Here is a 22,599-nt window from a genome sequence, read left to right as displayed (position 1 = left end):
GGAAAGGTTGTGCTCTATAGTTCCTGTGGCCCAGTTGATGTTACCAAAAATGAAAGTCTTTTACATTATTACATTTTGATTATACATTACAAAGATGAATTTGTTTTTTAAGGATAATGTGCACTGTAAATTCACAATAAGACCAGAAATGTGTATTTATAAAGTAAATAGTGTCAATTTGGATTTCATGTTGACTTTAAAGTGCACTCAAAAATGAAAATTCTGTCATCATTGGTTTGACATCGTTTGCAAATTTTGTTGTATTTTATTATACAAGGGAAGTGAATGGTGACTGAGACTAACATTCTGCCTAACATCTCGTTTTGTTTCAGGGAATAAAGAAAGTCATGAGTATGGACAAAACATGAGGGTGAGGATGGCAGAATTTTCTTCTTGTTTTTTGGTGCACTATCCCTGTAATTTTTTTAAATATAAAAAATAATAAAGTCTTACCCTCTTCAGTAACACTGTTCAGGTTTGAGACCTTCGCAACAGGAGATTTGCCATCTGCACTGTACCGCATTGAGTCTACAGGGACAGATAGAGTGGAGCAGTCACACAATTCTGTTTACTGTGTATGTTCAGACTGTCAATGTAATCTAATGTAATCTAATGCACAGAAATTAGTTCTAATGTTGGCTTAAAAATCAGATTTTTGCATCCTTTTAAAGGATTGTCCATCATACGTGACAATAACTAACTTCGAAAAGTGGATAAAGGAAAAGCCGCCTCTGGATTGATATCATTTTGCTCGTAATCTGTGTCGTATGATTCGCTCTCAATGCTACTCTGAGGCCATATACGTTGAGGAACTGTGGGAACTGCAAATACAGAGAAAAGACCCATTAAAATGATTGAGAACAACAGTGATTTGTCTATCATGTCATCTCAGCTAAGACAGAGTAAAACTCACTGCAGTTGTTTGTGACTTTGACTAGATGGATGGATTCTCTGTAGTTATTCTCCTCGGATTCTGTGCTGCCCTGCAGGTTTGCAAATCTCTGCTGGACCTCCAAAGCTGAGAGTGACAAAAAAACACTGTTTTCTTCACACAGTATCTGTTGAGCATGCATCTATTACCTCCGGAGTCATAGCAAATAAAACATTTTTTACACCATTGTAGTGTTTGCAGCATAGAAACATAAGTATGCTATGGTGTGTCCTCTGTAGAGAACATCTGCACTCAATGAAAGCAAGATATAACACACTCAAATGTATTTTTATTTTTTGGTGCATATGCTATGAAGTCTAGCATGCTGCGCTCATGACATGTGGTGCTGATGCCCGTGAGGTCCTTTCCCGATCCCATTCCCAATCTTCTCCCATTTCCTGTCCACCCTCCATTAACTCATTAAAAATCATTAAAAAGAAGGAAAAAAGCCTACAAAAGGCCAATATATATATATATATATATATATATATATATATATATATATATATATATATATATATATATATATATATATATACAGAATGATTACAGAATGAAAGAGTGTTTACTTCCTGATTTATCACACAGTTTGTGTAAACTTAGGCAATAGAACGTGTTCCCAACCTTATACATTGTGTCAAATGTTTTATTAAATTTCTTTACATTTAATGCAAAAGTTATTGTATTTTTGTAGAGTAATCATTTGTTAAAGTTTCATAGAAATATCTTTATTGAATATATTATATGTTTTAACCCTATTCACCTATAGTGTCTCCCTGACAGGTGAAAACATGTCCTGATGTCCCTTACAGAGGACATCTATAAATGTCACGTTAAAAAAAATATGTTTATATATTTTTATTTTAGAAATTTTATAATTGTAAACTAAAATAATTTAAATTCCTCTTTTCATAAAATGTGCTGAATTGCTGAAATATCACATATATTTCAAAAGAAAGAGAGGAAGTTGGTATGGTCAAAGCTGCCAGATATTTGAATCTGAATGTCTTCTTTATGATGCAACATGACTTGTAACAGGTGTTTTTTCAACATTAAGCCCTTATTTTTGGCCTGGAAATTTTGAAAGTAAACTCTCCCTAGTTTTCTAAAAAAAAATCTGTCTGCCAACAATGTTCAGCAAATAAATACGATTTCTTTATATCATTGTCATTTTTGTATTTTTTTTCCTGAAAGTCATGAACCCGAAGTCATACTTGACAAACTGACCTGACCTGACCTGACCCAAGCCCGAAACTCGGCAGTTTGTCAGGTCCCGTCGAGCTCGGGTGAGGCTGCACACCTCTACCACATCTTAGTTTCATAGCATTCTGTGATGGAAATTACGGTAGGGGACATTACATTAAAATATTTGTTTATAAAATGCCACTTGCTAAGGATAATTTTAAAGCTAACTTTTTATGTATCCTAAGTACACAAAATTAAGTAATATTTAAATTTTTAAAATGACAAAAACACAATTTCATAATGGATTTTCATAGTTTAAGATTAAACATCTGGATCTAGGACAATACGATATACTGTACATATAAAAATGCACATGTAAAAAGTAGCAAAAAATATTGATGAAGGCCTGGAAAAAGTTTCCAACATAGTTTTAATGCGACCTTCATATAACAAAAAGGGAAAACTCTGAAATCTCTTAGTTTGAATAAAAAGTGCCAAAGTGGAAGAAACACCCATAAATAAATATACATATAAAGTCTCGCATAGAGAAAGCTTTAACATATTAATATTAAGCTTTTTTCCCATATGAGACCAAATCAGTTCAAGGAGGTTAAATGGAGGTCAGGATGGTGTTTGAACGCACCTTTCTTGTTTTTACGCCGTTGGCACAGGATGATATTTGTGATAACTGCAATCAAAAGAAAGAAGGCCAGAACACAACAGCCCAGTAACTCTGGGGACAGGATGAATCTGGGGAAATACTCAATTGTCGTTGTCATTGGCACTGAAGGGAAAAAAGAGAGGCCTGCACGTCATAAATGAGACAGATCTGTCAGAGAAAATCTACAGTATTGGGTCAGGGTCACAACAAATGCCTGTTTCCCTTAATTGACTTTAAAGATGTTTAAGGAGGATGCTGTATACCGATTTAGACTCACCGGTGGTTGCTGGTGCTGATGTTGTTTGTGGACTGGTGGGAACAGGCAAACCAAGAGAATCTACAAAATAAGAAATGTTTATCTTAATAAACTGATCTTAAAGCTCAAGTGTGTAATATCCATGTAACTACTAACACCACTGAAAGGAAATGCAAAAATAAACTTTGTTTTCAAACATCTTTACGAGTACAAATCGAACAAACAGATAGTCCCGCCCCAATCTCACACCACTGCTCAAATCGATGTAGTTGTGTTGGGCAGTCAGGCCGCTCAAACAAAAAGGAATATTTATAGTGCCACAGAGACAATGTTTACAGTTTTCGAGAAAATTAACCTACAAATGTCTTACTTATTTACTCTGCATATTAGTCAAAGATAGAAGAAAGTATTTGAACAATTCAATGGCAATATCTGCCTCTTAAGCACAGAACAACCACTGTGTAACAAACTGAATAATGAATGTTATTTTATTGATTTAAAACACAGACTGCAATATTGTGTTATATGCAATTAAAAAAGTTCATTTTTACTTACTGTTGCAAATGAGTCCAGCGGCATTTGAGTCTATGCATATATGTTCGACGGTGTACTCAATACACTGCCAGAGGTTTTTAAAACTCGATTCACATTGAAAATACCAGTGAGTTCCATTTTTATGTTTGAAAGGGATGTCAAATAAAGAGCTTTTTTTCAACCCTCCACAATTCAGCATGTCACAGGCCATCCCTCCCTCTTCTTTCCCCCAGCACGTGTCACACACTGTCCCCCACGAGCCGTTCCGATGGATCTCCACTCTCCCAGAGCAGCGGTCCAGACCGCCCGTCAATCTCAGAGCCTTGTACTCTTCATCAGTCACGTGATCAGGACAGGACAGGTCAGCACACATGCAGAATACAATCACAAAATCATTTGGTTTCAGCTCACAGTCCATTCAATAACCGTCTAATGCACACAAAATGCAAGCTCAGATAGGTCTGACCTGATTGGCTGCTTACTATCCGACTTACAAGGATCACAGTAGACAGGTGTTAACCAGTCTGCTTGGAAACACATTTTTAAGGTTATGTTTAAGGTACCAGGCTGCTATAATGAGTTATTTGAATCCTTAAATGCATGGGAATTTTCACTAACATTCTTACATATTGGGGTCTTTACCCGGCACTTATATCTATCAAAAATGGATCTACAAAACGCCCCGATAGTGTAAAGTTTTCTACATATTTTCTCCATCAAATCTAGAACAAGATTAATTATTTTCACTCTGAAATTTCATGAGATGCAACTAGCTGTTTATAATATACTGAGCTACACATAACACATAATCTACACATAAGATGCACATACTGTAAACTACACATAAGCTACACATATGTATTATCTCAGGCATGTATTTAGTGTAAATAGATGCACAATTTGCCACAACATTATAACCATCTCCCTAATATTGTGTAGTTCCCCCTCTTGCCGCCAAAACAGTGCCAACCCGCATCTCAGAACAGCATTCATAGATGATATTCTTCACACCACGATTTTAAAGAGCTGTAATCTGATTTACCGTAAACTTTGTCAGTTCAAACCAGTTTGGCCATTCTCTGTTGACCCCTCTCATCAACAAGATGTTTCCGTCTACAGAACTGCTGCTCACTGGATGTTTTTTGTTTTTGGCACCTTTCTGAGTAAATTCTAGAGACTGTTGTGTGTGTGAAAATCCTAGAAATACTCAAACCAGCCCATCTGGCTCAAACAATCATGCCACGGTCAAAATCAATGATTCCTCATTCTGATGGTTGATGTGAACATTAACTGAAGCTCCTGAACCGTATCTGCATGATTCTATGCACTGCACTGCTGCCACATGGTTGGCTGATTAGATAATTGCATGGATGATTGTTGGTGACAGACCATTGTGGTGAGAAGAATGATGTGGGTTGGTGCTGTTTTGGCGACATGAGTGGGACCTACACAGTATCAGGCAGGTGGTTTTAATGTTGTGGCTGATTGGTGTGTATGTATGTGACCATATGTATATGTGCACACATATGGGATACTGAAATTCACTTTTGTTGATCATTTTGTTGATAACGGGATATCATATTTATTTATATAAATATAGTACTAATGTCTCTTGTAATAAACAAAGAAATAGATATCATGTGATAGTAAACTGAAATAGATATGAAATAATCAAAATAAAATAAAAACACATACCTCTAAAGATCCTATACAATTCGACAACTTAAACCATTATAAAAAAGCTGTGTATTTTTTTGTTTGTTTGTTTTTTTTAGTTACACTATTTATAAGAGATAGATTGAGGAACACTAAAGAGGTGTCGGCGCAACTCCAAAAATAGCTGAGGTATAGGGCGTCTCTAAAGACCCGAGGTAAGCATTTAAGGGTTAAAGATGTACTAATCATTATATTTGACAAGGTTTGGTAGGTTAGTGTCATCAAATCTTTGAAAGTTAGTCAGAGCTTTAAGTCAAGCAACTTTTTGGTGTTATTTTATTCAGTACATCTGTTGGTGGTTTCATGATTTGAATTATTTTCCCCCAATTATTTACTTTCCTATTATTGTGGTTAGAAGTTGGTGATGCATCAATTTTGCCAATTTATCGTTTCACCAATTGTTTTGTCAATTACAGGTGAAACTCGAAAAATTAGAATATCGTGTAAAAGTTCATTAATTTCAGTAATTCAACTTAAAAGGTGAAACTAATATATTATATAGACTCATTACAAGCAAAGTAAGATATTTCAAGCCTTTATTTGATATAATTTTGATGATTATGGCTTACAGTTTATGAAAACCCCAAATTCAGAATCTCAGAAAATTAGAATATTGTGAAAAGGTTCAGTATTGTAGGCTCAAAGTGTCACACTCTAATCAGCTAAACACCTGCAAAGGGTTCCTGAGCCTTTAAATGGTCTCTCAGTCTGGTTCAGTTGAATTCACAATCATGGGGAAGACTGCTGACCTGACAGTTGTGCAGAAAACCATCATTGACACCCTCCACAAGGAGGGAAAGCCTCAGAAGGTAACTGCAAAAGAAGTTGGATGTTCTCAAAGTGCTGTATCAAAGCACATTAATAGAAAGTTAAGTGGAAGGGAAAAGTGTGGAAGAAAAAGGTGCACAAGCAGCAGGGATGACCGTAGCCTGGAGAGGATTGTCAGGAAAAGGCCATTCAAATGTGTGGGGAGCTTCACAAGGAGTGGACTGAGGCTGGAGTTACTGCATCAAGAGCCACCACACACAGACGGGTCCTGGACATGGGCTTCAAATGTCAAACGTCTTACCTGGGCTAAAGAAAAAAAGAACTGGTCTGTTGCTCAGTGGTCCAAAGTCCTCTTTTCTGATGAGAGCAAATTTTGCATCTCATTTGGAAACCAAGGTCCCAGAGTCTGGAGGAAGAATGGAGAGGCACACAATCCAAGATGCTTGAAGTCCAGTGTGAAGTTTCCACAGTCTGTGTTGGTTTGGGGAGCCATGTCATCGGCTGGTGTTGGTCCACTGTGCTTTATTAAGTCCAGAGTCAACGCAGCCGTCTACCGGGACATTTTAGAGCACTTCATGCGTCCTTCAGCAGACAAGCTTTATGGAGATGCTGACTTCATTTTCCAGCAGGACTTGGCACCTGCCCACACTGCCAAAAGTACCAAAACCTGGTTCAATGACCATGGTATTACTGTGCTTGATTGGCCAGCAAACTCGCCTGACCTGAACCCCATAGAGAATCTATGGGGCATTGCCAAGAGAAAGATGAGAGACATGAGACCAAACAATGCAGAAGAGCTGAAGGCCGCTATTGAAGCATCTTGGTATTCCATAACACCTCAGCAGTGCCACAGGCTGATAGCATCCATGCCACGCCGCATTGAGGCAGTAATTAATGCAAAAGGGGCCCAAACCAAGTACTGAGTACATATGCATGATTATACTTTTCAGAGGGCCGACATTTCTGTATTTAAAATCCTTTTTTTTTATTGATTTCATGTAATATTCAAATTTTCTGAGATTCTGAATTTGAGGTTTTCATAAGTTGTAAGCCATAATCATCAAAATTATATCAAATAAAGGCTTGAAATATCTTACTTTGCTTGTAATGAGTCTATATAATATATTAGTTTCACCTTTTAAGTTGAATTACTGAAATTAATGAACTTTTGCACGATATTCTAATTTTTCGAGTTTCACCTGTATCTGGGCACTGATAGTTGCTTTTGGATTTATTGGTTATCTGCAAAAATCAGCTACAATAGTGTGTATATTTGTGTTGTCTACACTGTAGCCTGTGTCTGATTTTATTTTATTATTGTGTTATTGTATTTTTGTATGAGTAAGCACATCGTGAGCAATGTACAATCCTTAGTCAAATTCCTCATATGTGTACACATACCTGGCAATAAAGCTAATTCTGATTTAATCCTATAGTTTAATTATAGTGTTTATACTTTCATATCTGTGCATCCCTAGTCAATATAGATTGAGATGGGACTCATGTATCACACACAGCGACTTGTACCTGAGCATACAACCCCCGCATCCTCTTTATGTCCACAGTCATGCTGGTGTGTAAGTGCTGGACATTCCCACAAGCTCTTCTCTGTTCCAGTGCAGTTCAGCTCATCCAGGTGTATGAGACCTGTGCCCTGACCATGCGGCTCACCCTGCCCACTCACAGACAACGCGTACCCACAGTCCAGCTGCGCGCACACCACAGCTGCTTCCTCCATACTCCACCCATCATCACACACTGTGCCCCAGGACCCTCGCCACACTTCCACACGCCCACCACAGCGATGACCGCCACCAACCAATCGAACACCATCGCCTGAAGAACAATTGGAACATGTACGTTAGCATTTACATTAGTATTGTTAATTGACTTACAGAATCCTTCAAATGTTCTGGGTCCAAAACAAGATAAGCTCTACGCATAGTATCTGCGACATGATGTTGATTCCTACAGAAAATAATTTCATCTCACCCATCACCCAAACAAAATGTTCATGAACAGAAATTCACTTACAACAGAAGTCTATATGGGACAAATGTACAAGAGGGCTTAAAAGAAACGTGCAGCTTGTTTTTTGTAGAAGTGTTTATTAAAAGTATTAAAATGTGTTATTTGACCACAAAGTTTACCCAAAAAGGACATTTCTCTCAACATTTACTCACCCTCATGCCATTATAGTAACATGTCTTTCTTTCTTCTGTAGAACACAAATTAATATTTTTAGTGAAATATTTCAGCTCTATAGGTCCATACAATGCAAGTGAATGGGTGCCAAAATGTTGACACTCCAAAAACACATAAAGACAGCATAAACGTAGCCTGATCCATGTGATAGAGTATTTTAATCCATATCTTCAAAAGTGATATTATAGGTGTGGGTGAGAACCAAATCAATGTTTAAGCATTTCAAGAATGTGAATCACCAAAAACATAAAAAGAAAAATTTGAAAGTGATCCATTTCTGACCCACATCTATAATATTGCTTTTGAAGACATTGATTTAACCACTGGAGTCTTATGTGATTTTTGGAGTTTCAAAATGTTGGCACCCATTCATTTGCATTGTATGGACCAACAGAGCTGAAATATTCTTAAGAAAATCTTCATTTGTGTTCTGCAGATGAAAGAAAGTCATACACATCTGGGATATCATGACAATGAGTAAAAAATGAGAGAATTTAAATTTTTGCTTCCACTATTCCTTTAAATTCTGCAGCATGTTTTGGCTGCTGCCTACAATATTTTCATACACAAATTTACAAGCTCACCTTACACAAATACAGTGGACTAATGGCTAAATATTGGTCTAATTTTCTTGAAAACCTCCAAAAAAAAAAAAAAACACATTAAATATATATAATTTTTTAACATTAAAAACTGTTAATTTATTTATGGTAGCAAGTACAAGGAAAAATAAAGACACAGGAGTTCTCACTAGTCTCATGTTAACACACACAGTGCAACATATAACGATGAAAACTTTGTGGATGTGCTTTTGAAACAGTGTGTATTTTAATGTGTATTCCAGTGCAATGCATTGCATTTTAGTTAACTTTTGCAAACTGAAACAGTGGTAATCGTCAGCATGTCACAGATGTTGTCCATAGACCTTAGCATGTATTGAACCCAGAACATTTCTTTAAATAAATATTTTGTCACTGCTTCCATGATTATTATGTTGTATTGAATGATGCACAGTTTGTGACTAACCGCATTTTACTTCGGAGAGGACTACGCAATTAGAGCTGTTGACCTCAGTGCAGTTCTTTAAATGATTGTTGTGGTAAACACAGTTTGTGAGACAGGTCTTGTTTGCTCCAGCTCTGCTCTGAGTGAGATTATAGACCGGTCCACAGCCGAACTGATGGCATATGTCACTGGACACACTCTCAGCGACGTCTTCAGTCACAATCAAAGAGGAAATCCTGTCTGGAGAATTAATAGTCCAGGAACATGTGCTAGATCCCCGAGCCACGTGTGCAGAACCTGGAAGTGATAAAGGAAAATCAGCATTCCATATTTAACAATGCGTAAAGATTTGTGTTATGTGTATCTCCATGATGTACTACTGATATAAAAACTTTGAACTTTGTCATAGATTTAACTCTGCTTAGTGTGTAATGGCCAGTGTTGGTGTAATATGGTTACAAAGTAATTATGTGCCCTTCAAGTGGAGTCAGAATATCGCAAATATGAATTCCAAGCACATGATTGAACCAGCAAAGTCGTATTTACGAGTGGGAAATTCTAGATGATGCATCAGTTTCCGGATTTAGGCATGGGTGACATGGCCAGCCACCCAGGGTGGCATCTTGCAAATTTTATTCAATCAAATGACTTTCAGTAGTTAATTACGTTTAAGTGCATTACTTTGGTTACACATTGTCCAAAAATAATATTATTTCTGTAGAATACATTTAAAACATGAATTATGATCATCTTGTGCATCTGTTTGAGTTTCTGTAACAGCTGAAGGGTGTGCGATATAGCTGCCACATAGTGCTTTTTGCACTCAAATAGTCTGGTGAAAATACTGAAATTGAAGACAAACTGAAAGGATTGATCTAGGTAAATTAACTATGGTTTTACTTTAGTAATATTCTAGTCATCATGTTTTTTTTTTGTACTGACACCTAGTGGTGTGGATGCAGCATCAGTCAAAATCAACAGTTTTCAGTTACAGATGCCATTGCAGAAATTCACTATTCACAATCAGCCATGATCAATTGAATCCAAGAGTGAAAGTGTCCAATAACAAGACGGTTATTGAGATTAAGCGAGTAGTATTCAGCTGGTCATGTGATTCTAAAATGGCAGCCCCCATGAGGCGCCCCTGCCCCATATAGAATACACCAGCTTTTATATAGTTACTGATATGACTGCAGTCCTCATCTCATGTGATTGCTCATGATTTTATACAGCTGATCATTACTGCAAAATAAACCCTGACAGGCTAAAACAAATGGATCATAGGTCTTGATTCACCCTGAAGGGCTTTATTTTCTGATAATGGCCGGCTGACTGTACGTTATTCTGAATATTACACAAATAAACATACAAATAAATAAATAAATGGACATGAAATATTGATTTGTGTTGCAATTACATCATTCTGTGAGAAGAAAATAATTTTGGAGTCTCCAGAAACAGATGAATTCCTCCTTCGGTTTGTGATTATTGATAAAACTGACTGTCTGACTCCTCATTATCAAGATTATTACAAGACTTCATGCTAAATAAATTAATAAATGGGCATAAAACATGTATTGATTTGATATTGACGACTCGCAAATACCCGAATGAGCGGTCTGATATCACTACTGAATACATCTATGTGCATTTGTTATTCAAAATATATCAGACCACTAGATGCTGCGATTGAATCAGAATCGAGTATTCCATGTCAGAAACACTTTTATTGATTCCAATCATAAAACATACAAACACAACATAAAAAATTGAATAAATTATTCACATTAAACCCCCTCCCTCTGAACATCCCACCCAAAATCTCTCTCTCTACAGCCCCTCCCCAAGAACCCTCCAAAATTCATCCCCTGAGGATAGTTTTCTGCCAATCATGACTCCGGCTAGTACCCAACTTTTTAAATATCTGTCCCCAATATTAACAGCCATCCTGTCACCAAGAATACAGAGACTGGGGCAAAATGAAAATTCAGTGTCCAACACATCACACTTAAAACTCTGAACCCCCAAACAAAATTCTTGGATCTTAACACATCCCCAAAATACATGGGTTCTCTCCATCTTCTGATTGGCATCGCCAGCAGGTGGGTGTGACTTAAGACCAAGCCTATACAATCCAGAGGGGGTCCAATAGAATCTATGTAAAATCTTGAATTGCATCAGGCGCATCCTTGCATCTCTAGATACAGACTTGACATTTTTTAGAATCCTAGCCCACACTCCCTCCTCCAATACCAAGTTTAAATCTTTCTCCCATCATCTCTTGCGAGAAGTTTAAGTTCCGTCCCCCAGACTGAATTTGCCGGGAGTAAATGTTTTTATTGTTAGTGTAAAAAAAAAGAAAAGTAATTATCTGAAGTCCTAATATTGTGTGTTATTTTGCTTCTAACGTATAAATGTATCTTGTTTTAAGAAAGTTTAGATCTTTTTTACTGTAAAACAAGACAAAACTACTTGTTCTAAATGAAAATGATTTTGTGAAGTGTAGCTGTTACCTAAACACGACACATACATTTGCAATATAATCAACTTGTTTCTGATTCAATATTCAAATAGCAAATATTCAAAGAACAGCAATGATATTATATAACAGACTTCCTGTTTGATGTTCCACCTGTTATTGTGTGGAAGTGAGCACATTTGCACCGTTTGAATAATGAGTGCATCGCTGCCACATCCTGTCACACTCTACAAAAGATTTCAACATTAAGTCAAAATGATTCCTTTGATGCTCAAAATTGAGCAATCCTGAGATACAAAAAAAGCTAGTAAAATGTACTACTACTAAACGAAGAATTAAAAATGAACATCAACAAGATTTGTGCATAGGTTTTTCACCCCCCAAAAAATTTAAAAAAAAAAATCTGTCACCCAGCATGACATTCAATATAAGAAAAGTGAATAACTCACCTTTCACATTCACCGTGACCTTTGGAAGCTCTGTAGACATGAGATTGTCATAATCTGAAAAACAAAGAGTTAAAATAATCTAGAGTCTGTTGCCTTAAATGAAATGATATTATTAATAAATTAATAGGCAAGGCAAGTTTATTTATATAGCACATTTTATACACAATGCTAATTCAAAGTGCTTTACATAAAAATTATAAATAAAACTAAGATACATACAAATCAATATGAAATCAATTCAAGGAATATTCCGGGTTCAATACAAGTTAAGCTCAATCGACAGCATTTGTGGCATAATATTGGTGACCACAAAAAAATATTTCAATTCGTCCCTCATTTTCCAGGGGGTCATGAACTGAGAAATCATAATGTCCTTGATCTTTTGACATATTAGAGGTCAGTGTACTATTAAAAACATCATGTAAGTTTCAGAACTCAAAACTTTCCTGTTAGTCTAAAAACGGCTTATATTGAAGCAATCTGCCAAAACGACAGGATGTGGAATGTGCCACTTTATTACGTATTAGTGTGGCTAAACACAGCCACCGCAGAAGAAGATCAACGACTGCTTCTACATCACTACCTGTGTAGCCCCGCCCACCGATTCACGCATGTAGGTAAATAACGAAAGAGGCAAACGCAGGTCTATGCAGAAACCAAACGATAAAGATGTCTCCGAAGACAACACGACGCTGTGCATTACCAAGTTGTGGAAAAACACAGTCTTTGCATTGCCTTTCTTCTGATCCCAACATTAGGAAAGAGTGGATGAACTTTATTTTTAATGACGTTCCAGACCGCGTCAGTAAGAGCTTGATCTTTTGATCACTTCATTTTACCGCTCGTTTAAACACAAGGCACAATTCGACGCAGGATTTTCAGACATTTTTTAATTAAAAGACGATGATGTGCCGACTGTATTTGGATCCGACAGTAATGTCACACCACACAAGTGTGAGTAACTTTTTTTTTTAGTACGTGTTATTACATATCGTTTGATATGTACTGTGTATTTATGCGTTTTTAACCTAAATCACAGCAGCGTCCATCTATGAAGGAAGTAGGCAGTCAAACATACATGTAGAAGTTTACATCGTAAATCTGTGCAATCATAATCATACCAGTGGACATTTACTTCCGTGTCTACAATCCGCCATGCCTATTCAAACGGTGTGTTCCAATGAGGTGGGTCAAAACAGGACAGAAAATAGCCTATTACTTATGAAGTATGATGTTTTTATGTAAAAATCTTGATAACATTATAAGTGGACCTCAGAGAACAGTAGGCCTACTAAATTTAAAAAAGGGCAACAATCGAGGTTTCAGTGAGGCACTTACAATGGTGGTGAATGGGGTAAATTAAAGTTTGGTCAATTTTTGGAGGGTTTATAATTTTATAAAAGTATTTACATTAATTCTTCTGTTGAAACTCGTGTTATATTTGAGCTGTAATGTTGTTTAAACCATCATTTTTACAGTCATTTTTGTGTTGTAGGGTTTGTTGGCATTATATCGTCATGACTTCAGATGTGGTTAGTAAGTGATCTTATCGCACATAAATCATGTTGGCAGACATATTGTTTATATCTTGTGGCTATACTTTTGAAACAATTAGTATTTTAACATTTACGGATTAATCATATTAACTTCCATTGTAGGCGTCTCACTGGAACATCGATTTGTGCTTTTTTTTTAAGAAAATGAGGGAGGAAGTCCAAATACATTTTTGTGGTAATTAATATTGTATCACATGCTGTGATTGAGCTGAACTTGTATTGACCCTGGAATAAAACAAGAAATAAGAATGAAAAGTATTAAAATAAAAAAGAATACTGCAATAAAACAGTGCTCAGTTAGTAAATGTTTCATTTAATAGGGAAGTCTTTCTTTAAATTGAACAGAACTAAGACTGTGTGTTTCACTGTGAGCAGTGACCGCAGCCGGTGTCTTTACAACACTATAGATATACACTAGATATGTGACCTGCTCTATTGTTTAAGTCACTTTTTTTCTCTGCTTTCTATTGATACACTTATTATGTTTCTACTCCAAGATGTTGTTGAGATATAATCATTTAAATGATTTTCTTTTCACTTTAGTGCATAAAAATCTAAATGTTTTTTTTTTTGGGACAAAATTACATAAACGTGGGTCACATATAAGTGAGAATGGGGCTAGTTGTAAGATTTTTTACTCCAGCGAATATTTCTCATTGTAGGTACAAACAAGCTTTACAAAAAAGCTGCACCGTTCTTGCCCCAGGGCAAAAACAAACATATATTTGTTGTCAAATTACAATAAATAATGTATTAAATAATAATAAAAACAATTGAGAAAGTTCTCACAATGGAAAACTGCCATTAAATAGCTTAGTTTAGGCTTTCAGATAAATTCAAAACTATTTAAAACAATTACTGCATGAAAGACTAAATAATTCATGAAGCATAATATAAAAGGTAACATGCAAAAATATCTTCTTGGAAAACAGAAATTGGAATCAATGAATTGCATAAAATGACCACACATTAAGCATGAGACAACCTACCCTGACCTGACATTTATAAAACGTTCTACGGCACACACACAGGCTAACCATCATCAATATTTGTTTTCTGTCCATCTTAGTAGCATGTTTACTTGTAATGTTTGAAATTCGGCTATGCAAAATAAAAAACGAATCACATAGGTAGGCTACGCTGTGTGAGGTCACAGGTGGCAAGAGCACTAAATGGGTAATGAAAAAACAACAAATTTGCTTCTTTTCTAATTTGTAGATTTATTCTTGCAATGCCACAACAAATTACAGGGATGAAAACTTATTAAGGGCGAAAAAGGTAAGATAATCACTGGTCCACAATTTTTTCTAAAATAAAGAATAATCTAACAGCACCAATTCCAGCTATTTTAGTGATTTAAGTTTACAATTGTGCATAATTAGCGACAAAATAAAGAGTATTTTGGTGAGGCTTGCTTCTGTTTTACAAATTTGTTACATTTTATGAACCGATTAGTTCAGTGACCCCTTCTGGAAATTCCATTAGGTGGTGACAAATAAGCATCTTATGTGCTGTGAGTGAATCAGTGAATCATTTTGAGTCATTCATGACCAAAATCTACCAAGAGACTTTATATGTTTAAGCATTAAAAGAACAAAGCAGATCTAGAGTCTTCCTTCAGTCTGAGCATTATTTTTCATCCAAAAAGACAATAATAGTCTAATAAGTGAGACTGGGGCTAGTTGTAAGATTTTTTACTCCAGCGAATATTTCTCATTGTAGGTACAAACAAGCTTTACAAAAAAGCTGCACCGTTCTTGCCCCAGGCAGTGAGTTCCAACAACGTCCTTACCTTCTCCTTTATTAAAACTTGCATGACTACAAATCTACTGACTTCAGTATAAGATATTTAAACTGCTGAGCATGACTTTTATCAGAAAAGACCACAATAATAGACAAATAATAATAATTTTGAGTTTCAATAATGTTCTTTCGTCATGAGTCGAGGCGTTAGAGCGCTGTTCAACGCCTGTGTCAACTGCCCCATTGCCCTCCACATGACAAGAGTTGCAGAAAGAGTCACAGAGGGGCGATTTTACAATAGTAAAAGTGGGAGGTGTGCACAATAAACATTGAAAACATGTATTTGGAAGAGAGAACAAAAGCGTGCAGTTGCTTTGATAGCAGAAAGTAAGAAAAGGACTCGTTTATGTTTATGTCCAAGCGTTTTCTTGGTGAATTTAAATTACTGGGGTCTCTGATATTCGTAAATGATAAGGTAATATTAATTTAAAAGTAATTATGAGACATTCAATGTCTTCACAAATTGGGACAGTTTTTAAATATTTCTTGTTGCTTAGTACTCTCAAAGACATGTTGATGAAGCAAAAACGTGTGTGTGAAAAACACTTGTGTGACGTCACTTCATAGACTTCAATGTATTCTGCAGCGCTGACGCGAGTCATGTGATGACCCTTTACGCCTATAAATATTACTCACTTCTGCACATTAATCACTGCTCTTCACAATCACAAAAGTGACTGATTATGCTTTCAAAACGGCGAATTTCTCCGAAAGGAGAGGAGTTTGGATCCCTGAAATTATTATAATTTTTTTATGCATTTATTTATTTTGTGGAATTTGTTAATTTTCCATGGCACACCTGACAATCTTTCGTGGAACACTAGTGTACGGTACAGTGGTTGGGGAAACACTGCAGTGTATTATATTACACTATTATTAAAATATAGCCTATTTTTCAGTATAAATATCTTTAAATATATTTTTTGTGGAAAACTGGGTGGGGCTTTCTGGGATGGTCCTAAAATGGTTCAGGTCATACTTAGAAGGGAGAGGTTATTATGTGAGTATAGGAGACCATAAGTCTGAGTGGACGTCCATGACATGCGGAGTCCCTCAAGGCTCAATTCTTGCACCACTCCTGTTCAACCTGTATATGCTCCCAATGAGCCAAATAATAAGAGAGAACCAAATTGCTTACGACAGCTATGCAGACGACACACAGATCTACTTAGCCCTATCACCTAATGATTACAGCCCCATTGACTCCCTGTGCCAATGCATTGATGAAGTAAACAGTTGGATGTGCCAAAACGTTCTTCAGTTAAACAAAGACAAAACTGAAGTCATTGCGTTTGGAAACAAAGATGAAGTTCTCAAGGTGAATGCATACCTTGACGCTAGGGGTCAAACAACTAAAAATCAAGTCAGGAATCTTGGTGTGTCTCTAGAGTCAGACCTCAGTTTCAGTAGTCATGTCAAAGCAATAACTAAATCAGCATACTATCATCTGAAAAATATTGCAAGAATTAGATGCTTTGTTTCCAGTCAAGACCTAGAGAAACTTGTGCATGCTTTCATCACCAGCAGGGTGGATTATTGTAATGGACTCCTCACTGGCCTTCCCAAAAGACCATAAGACAGTTGCAGCTCATACAGAACGCTGCTGCCAGGATTCTGAGCAGAACCAGAAAATATGAACATATCACACCAGTCCTCAGGTCTTTACACTGGCTCCCAGTTATATTTAGGATTGATTTTAAAGTATTATTACTGGTATATAAATCACTCAATGGGCTAGGACCTCAATATATTGCAGATATGCTCACTGAATATAAACCCAACAGATCACTCAGATCATTAGGATCACATCAGCTAGAAATACCAAGGGTTCACTCTAAGCAAGGAGAGTCTGCTTTTAGCTTTTATGCCAGCCACTGCTGGAACCAGCTTCCAGAAGAGATCAGATGTGCTCCTACAGTAGTCACATTCAAATCCAGACTCAAAACACATCTGTTTAGCTGTGCATTTACTGAATGAGCACTGTGCCACTGTGTGTCTGACTGTTTGTACTGTATTTTATTTTATATTCTAAACTGTTTCAATTATTCGTATTCTTTTTTTTATTCTTATTTTAATCTCTTCTATGTAAAGCACTTTGAATTACCATTGTGTATGAAATATATAAATAAACTTGCCTTGCCTTGCCTAATATGTATAATATTTAACATGTAATATATTTATATATTTTATGTATGCCAGAATTGAGTGTTTTTAGTGTTTCTTCATCGCTTCATCAGATTAAGCAGTTAAGATGATGATGACAGTTTGTATATGTTGTGTTTTTATGTCAAAATGGGCTAAGAGCATAATATTAAAAGCATGCTTTCTGCTTAGCGCTACTGATTTCTTTGGAACCCCAATGATTTCACAGAATTCATTCATTTAAAACTGATTTTACTGGCATATTTACTGACATTAAAACCAATTGATTTTATCTATAGAACCCTCACAACCTAACAGACAAAGAATTATGTAACAAAGTAAATGTACGACTTTATGTTACCTTGACAGCCAGACAGATAGATCATTTGCAGGATTGTCATAATCTTGAAGGAGCCCATACTTCATGAGTTAAATGAGGGTTGTGTTCACAACTTCAGTGGTTCACCTTCTGAATACCATCACACAGAGGAAGTGATTAAAACATGCTGAATCCTGCAAGATTTGCAACAGTGTACTAAATCATTCTAGTGCACTGAACTGTTCGCTCCCTTAAAAATCCCACAATACACTGTAAAAACCAGGTAGCATCGTTGCTCACTATAGACCTTTTTCACACTCCATGTTTTGGAATGTGGAAGTAAACAATTACAAGGTAAACTTCGACAGTGGTTTTAAGGAATGTGTAGATAAGGGTGAGCTTTCAGAGGGTCCAGTCATGCAAATTCCAAAACCTAATAATGATATTTTGCATTTAGACAACTGGCACCCAATTTCACTGCTTAATTCAGATTATAAATTATTAGCATATTTTATATGCCAATAGATTAAAACTATGCTTGTGTAATGACCTCCTCCAAGGGATGACACTTGACGCAGCGGCTCAGAGGTGAGGTTCTTTATTCTTTACAATCACAACGTGCACAGAGCACTTTTAAACAGTCAGCTTCTATCACACACAAACACAGTAATTCTCATGTCACTCTCTCTTTTCTCATGGAGGCCCTCTGGCTGCCTTTTATGCCGCTCTCCCTGTGCTCACTGAAATTAGAGACAGGTGTTAGAAATAATCTAGCTCAGGTGTAAGCGCCCTTACCGCTTTTCTCTCCCGGACGGGCGCTTGACCACGCCCCCGCTGCCACATACCCCCACCGCCCGACTCAGGCCGGGGCACCATCCGGCCTGTCTACCACTCCCCCCCCATTTCTGGAGAGGAAGTCGGCGACGGCCATCTGCACCCCCGGTCTGTGGACCACCTTGAATTTAAAGGGCTGGAGGGCCAGATACCAATGGGTGATCCGAGCGTTAGTATCTTTCATGCGATGGAGCCACTGCAGTGGGGCGTGATCCGAGCAGAGGGTGAAGGCCCGCCCCAGCAGGTAGTAACGGAGGGTGAGGACCGCCCACTTGATGGCCAAACACTTCTTTTCCACGGTGCTGTACTTAGTCTCCCTTAAGGAGAGCTTACGGCTAATGTACAGCACCGGGCGCTCCTCCCCCTCCACCACCTGCGAGAGTACGGCCCCCAGCCCTCTGTCTGAAGCGTCCGTCTGCAAAATAAAAGGGAGAGAGAAGTCAAGTGCATGAAGAAGCGGCCCCCCACAAAGTGCGGCTTTAATCTGCATAAACGCCTGTTGGCACTGCTCCGACCATTGGACCGGATCTGGAGCCCCCTTTTTAGTGAGGTCAGTCAGTGGGCTGGTGACGTTCGAATAATTAGGCACAAACCTCCTATAATAGCCAGCCAGCCCCAGGAACTGCCTCACCCCCTTTTTGGTCTTTGGTCTAGGGCAAGTCGCAATCGCCGTGGTTTTGTCAATTTGCGGATGCACCTGGCCATGACCCAAGTGAACCCCAGATACCGTACCTCCACACGCCCAATCGCGCACTTCTTAGGGTTTGCCGTGAGACCCGCCCGCCGCAGTGATCTCAGGACGGCCCTCAGATGTTGCATGTGCCGCTGCCAATCATTGCTATAAATGATAATATCATCTAAATAGGCAGCGGCGTACGCGGTGTGAGGTCTGAGGATCCTATCCATGAGTCGTTGAAACGTGGCTGGTGCTCCAAACAAATCGAAAGGAAGCGTCACAAATTGGTGTAATCCAAACGGCGTAGTGAAGGCTGTTTTCTCACGGGACATTGGTGTCAAGGGGATCTGCCAATAACCCTTTGTTAAATCCAAGGTGGAATAAAATCGAGCAGTACCTAACCGATCGAGCAGTTCATCAACACGGGGCATTGGGTACGCGTCAAATTTAGACACCGCGTTGACTTTTCTGTAATCCACACAGAATCGAACAGACCCATCACTCTTGGGAAAAAGAACAACCGGGCTGGACCAATCACTGTGGGATTCCTCTATTACGACAATATCAAGCATTGCATCTAATTCCTCCCGTACTATTTTCTTTTTATGTTCGGGTAAGCGATAGGGGTGGCAAAGCACCACCACGCCCGGCTCGGTCTCGATGTGGTGCTGTATGATGTTTGTACGGCCCGGTAGAGGGGAAAACACATCCGCAAATTCCTTCTGTGAATCGGAAACCTCTGTGAGTTGACGCGGTGAGAGGTGGTCTCCACAAGTAACCGGAGTGTTAAGATTGCAGTTTTTGTTTACCTCCGGTCCGAGCTCCGCCCTCTCCGGAACTACCGTGGCCAACGTCACAGAGGCCGCCTCCTCCCTCCACAATTTCAGGAGGTTGAGGTGATATATTTGACGTGCGCCCCCGCTATCGGTACGTTTAACTTAATAATCGAGATCCCCTACTCGTCGTGTGACCTCAAAGGGCCCTTGCCACTTGGCGAGTAATTTAGAGCTCGATGTTGGGAGTAATACGAGTACCTTGTCTCCTGGTGCAAATTCCCTTAGCCGAGCACACCTGTCATACAGCCGGCGTTGGCATTCTTGAGCTTGGAGCAAATTCTCCTGTGTTAGTCGCCCCAGTGTGTGGAGTTTTGCTCTAAGATCGAGAACGAACTGAATTTCATTTTTACTATTAGAAGGTCCCTCCTCCCAAGCTTCACGGATGACGTCAAGGACCCCGCGTGGGCGTCGCCCGTACAGCAGCTCAAATGGGGAGAACCCTGTGGAGGCTTGCGGGACCTCCCGTACTGCAAATAACAGGGGGTCTAGCCACTTATCCCAATTTCTAGCATCATCGTGTACGAATTTACGAATCATGTTCTTGAGCGTTTTATTAAATCGTTCCACTAGGCCATCTGTCTGTGGATGGTAAACGCTAGTGTGAATCGATTTAATGCCCAAGAGCTCGTAAAGTTTGCGAAGTGTACGTGACATAAAAGTCGTGCCTTGATCGGTGAGGATTTATTTCGGAATCCCCACCCGGGAGATTATCTTGAAGAGTGCCCCTGCAACACTATGTGCGGAGATGTTGCTCAGAGGCACTGCTTCCGGATATCGCATTGCGTAATCCACTAGGACTAACACGAAGCGATGTCCGCATGCTGACCGTTCTAATGGCCCGATGAGGTCCATCCCAATTCTTTCGAAGGGGACCTCGATCAATGGTAGAGGGCGCAATGGCGTTTTTGGGGTGGCCGGTGGGTTTACCAGCTGACATTCACGGCACGCCGCACACCACCTGCGGACGTCACCGCCAATGCCCAGCCAATAGAAATGGGCTATTAGACGGAGAAGTGTTTTCCGTTCCCCTAGGTGACCGGCCATAGGATTATAGTGAGCCGCCTGGAAAACCATTTCCCGGCGGCTCCGTGGAATCAATAATTGTGTCACTTCCTCTTTCGTTTGAGCGTCCTGCGTCACTCTATATAACCGATCTTTAATCATGGCAAAATATGGGTATGAAATGGCAATGCCCGGCCGAAGCTGTTGACCATTAATTACTCTCACTTGGTCAAGAGCATGTTTAAGGGTTTCGTCCCGCGACTGCTCTAGAGGGAAGTCCCCCTCAGGGAATTCCCTGAGAGGAGGGGTGGCCACCTCGCCCCTTCCCTCGTCATTCAGAGCAGCCGAGGACGGCCCCGGCTCCTGCCAAAAGCATCGCACACCGCACACCTCTTTATGCAGGACCCATCCGCACAAATACCCTCTAAAATATCTTCAAAATTCGGCCAATCAGTACCCAAGATTAGCGGATGAGTGAGGCGGGAACTAACCACTGCCTCCACACTATGGTTTCTTCCCCTGAATTTAATCGCCAAAGTCACCATGGGATACTTGTGAACATCCCCATGCACACACCTCACCCTCACCAGTTTAGCTAAACCCAAAGCCCCGGGTTGAACCAAGCGTTGGTGGATGGTGGTCTGATTGCAGCCGGTATCCAGCAAAGCTTGGTAAATACCCCCTGATCCTTACCGAACCGGTATGCTCCAGCCCGATTGGGGGCAGCCTGCGGGACGTCGGAGACCCGCACCACCGTCCCCACCTCCATCAGCGGACACTGATCCCGGAAGTGGTCCGGGTCTCCGCACCTCCAACAGGCCGGCCCAGGCGTTGCGGCCGCACTTGTGCTGGCGGGCGCCCCCACCTGAGGGGGAGAACGGCTGAATGACGGGGAAGGGGAGGGTACATTCTCCCAAGGCCGGGAAGATGGTCTCTGGTACACTCCACGCCTGCGCGGGGCAGGCACGGGCCCTGGGGAGAGAACAGAGCGAAAGGACATAGGGGAGGGGGAGAAGGCAGGGGCAGACACAGGGGAAGGGAAAAGAGAGAAAGAGAAGGAGGGCTCGTCCGCCCTCGGGATCGCCACCAGATGGTCCTCCGCAAGGCGAACGGCTTCCTCCAGCGACGCCGGGCGGTGGCACTGGACCCACTCCACCATTTTCTGGGGCAGCCGTTGGCCAAATTGCTCCATTACCACCTGATCGATAACTCCCTCGACGTCGCGGTCCCCCGCGAGCAGCC

General features: G+C 39.5%; 1 protein-coding gene across 1 annotated transcript in view; it reads right to left on the bottom strand.

Moving 5' to 3' along the window:
- LOC127650048 (deleted in malignant brain tumors 1 protein-like) overlaps positions 1–18,170 on the bottom strand; it is a 46,161-nt gene extending 27,991 nt beyond the window's left edge. The window contains exons 1-10 of the mRNA XM_052135180.1: positions 18,052–18,170; positions 12,190–12,243; positions 9,283–9,558; positions 7,579–7,887; positions 3,589–3,897; positions 3,055–3,114; positions 2,760–2,900; positions 914–1,018; positions 702–821; positions 454–528 (exon numbers count right to left, since the gene is read on the bottom strand). Coding sequence (XP_051991140.1) covers positions 454–528; positions 702–821; positions 914–1,018; positions 2,760–2,900; positions 3,055–3,114; positions 3,589–3,897; positions 7,579–7,887; positions 9,283–9,558; positions 12,190–12,243; positions 18,052–18,109 — 1,507 coding nt within the window. The 5' untranslated portion in view covers positions 18,110–18,170. The remainder of the gene's footprint in view (positions 1–453; positions 529–701; positions 822–913; positions 1,019–2,759; positions 2,901–3,054; positions 3,115–3,588; positions 3,898–7,578; positions 7,888–9,282; positions 9,559–12,189; positions 12,244–18,051) is intronic.
- Between the last annotated feature and the right edge of the window lie 4,429 nt (positions 18,171–22,599).

This window comes from Xyrauchen texanus, chromosome 10 (assembly GCF_025860055.1).
Source record: "Xyrauchen texanus isolate HMW12.3.18 chromosome 10, RBS_HiC_50CHRs, whole genome shotgun sequence".
Classification (NCBI taxonomy): Eukaryota; Metazoa; Chordata; class Actinopteri; order Cypriniformes; family Catostomidae; genus Xyrauchen; species Xyrauchen texanus.
This window is presented reverse-complemented; position numbering and strand designations above follow the sequence as displayed.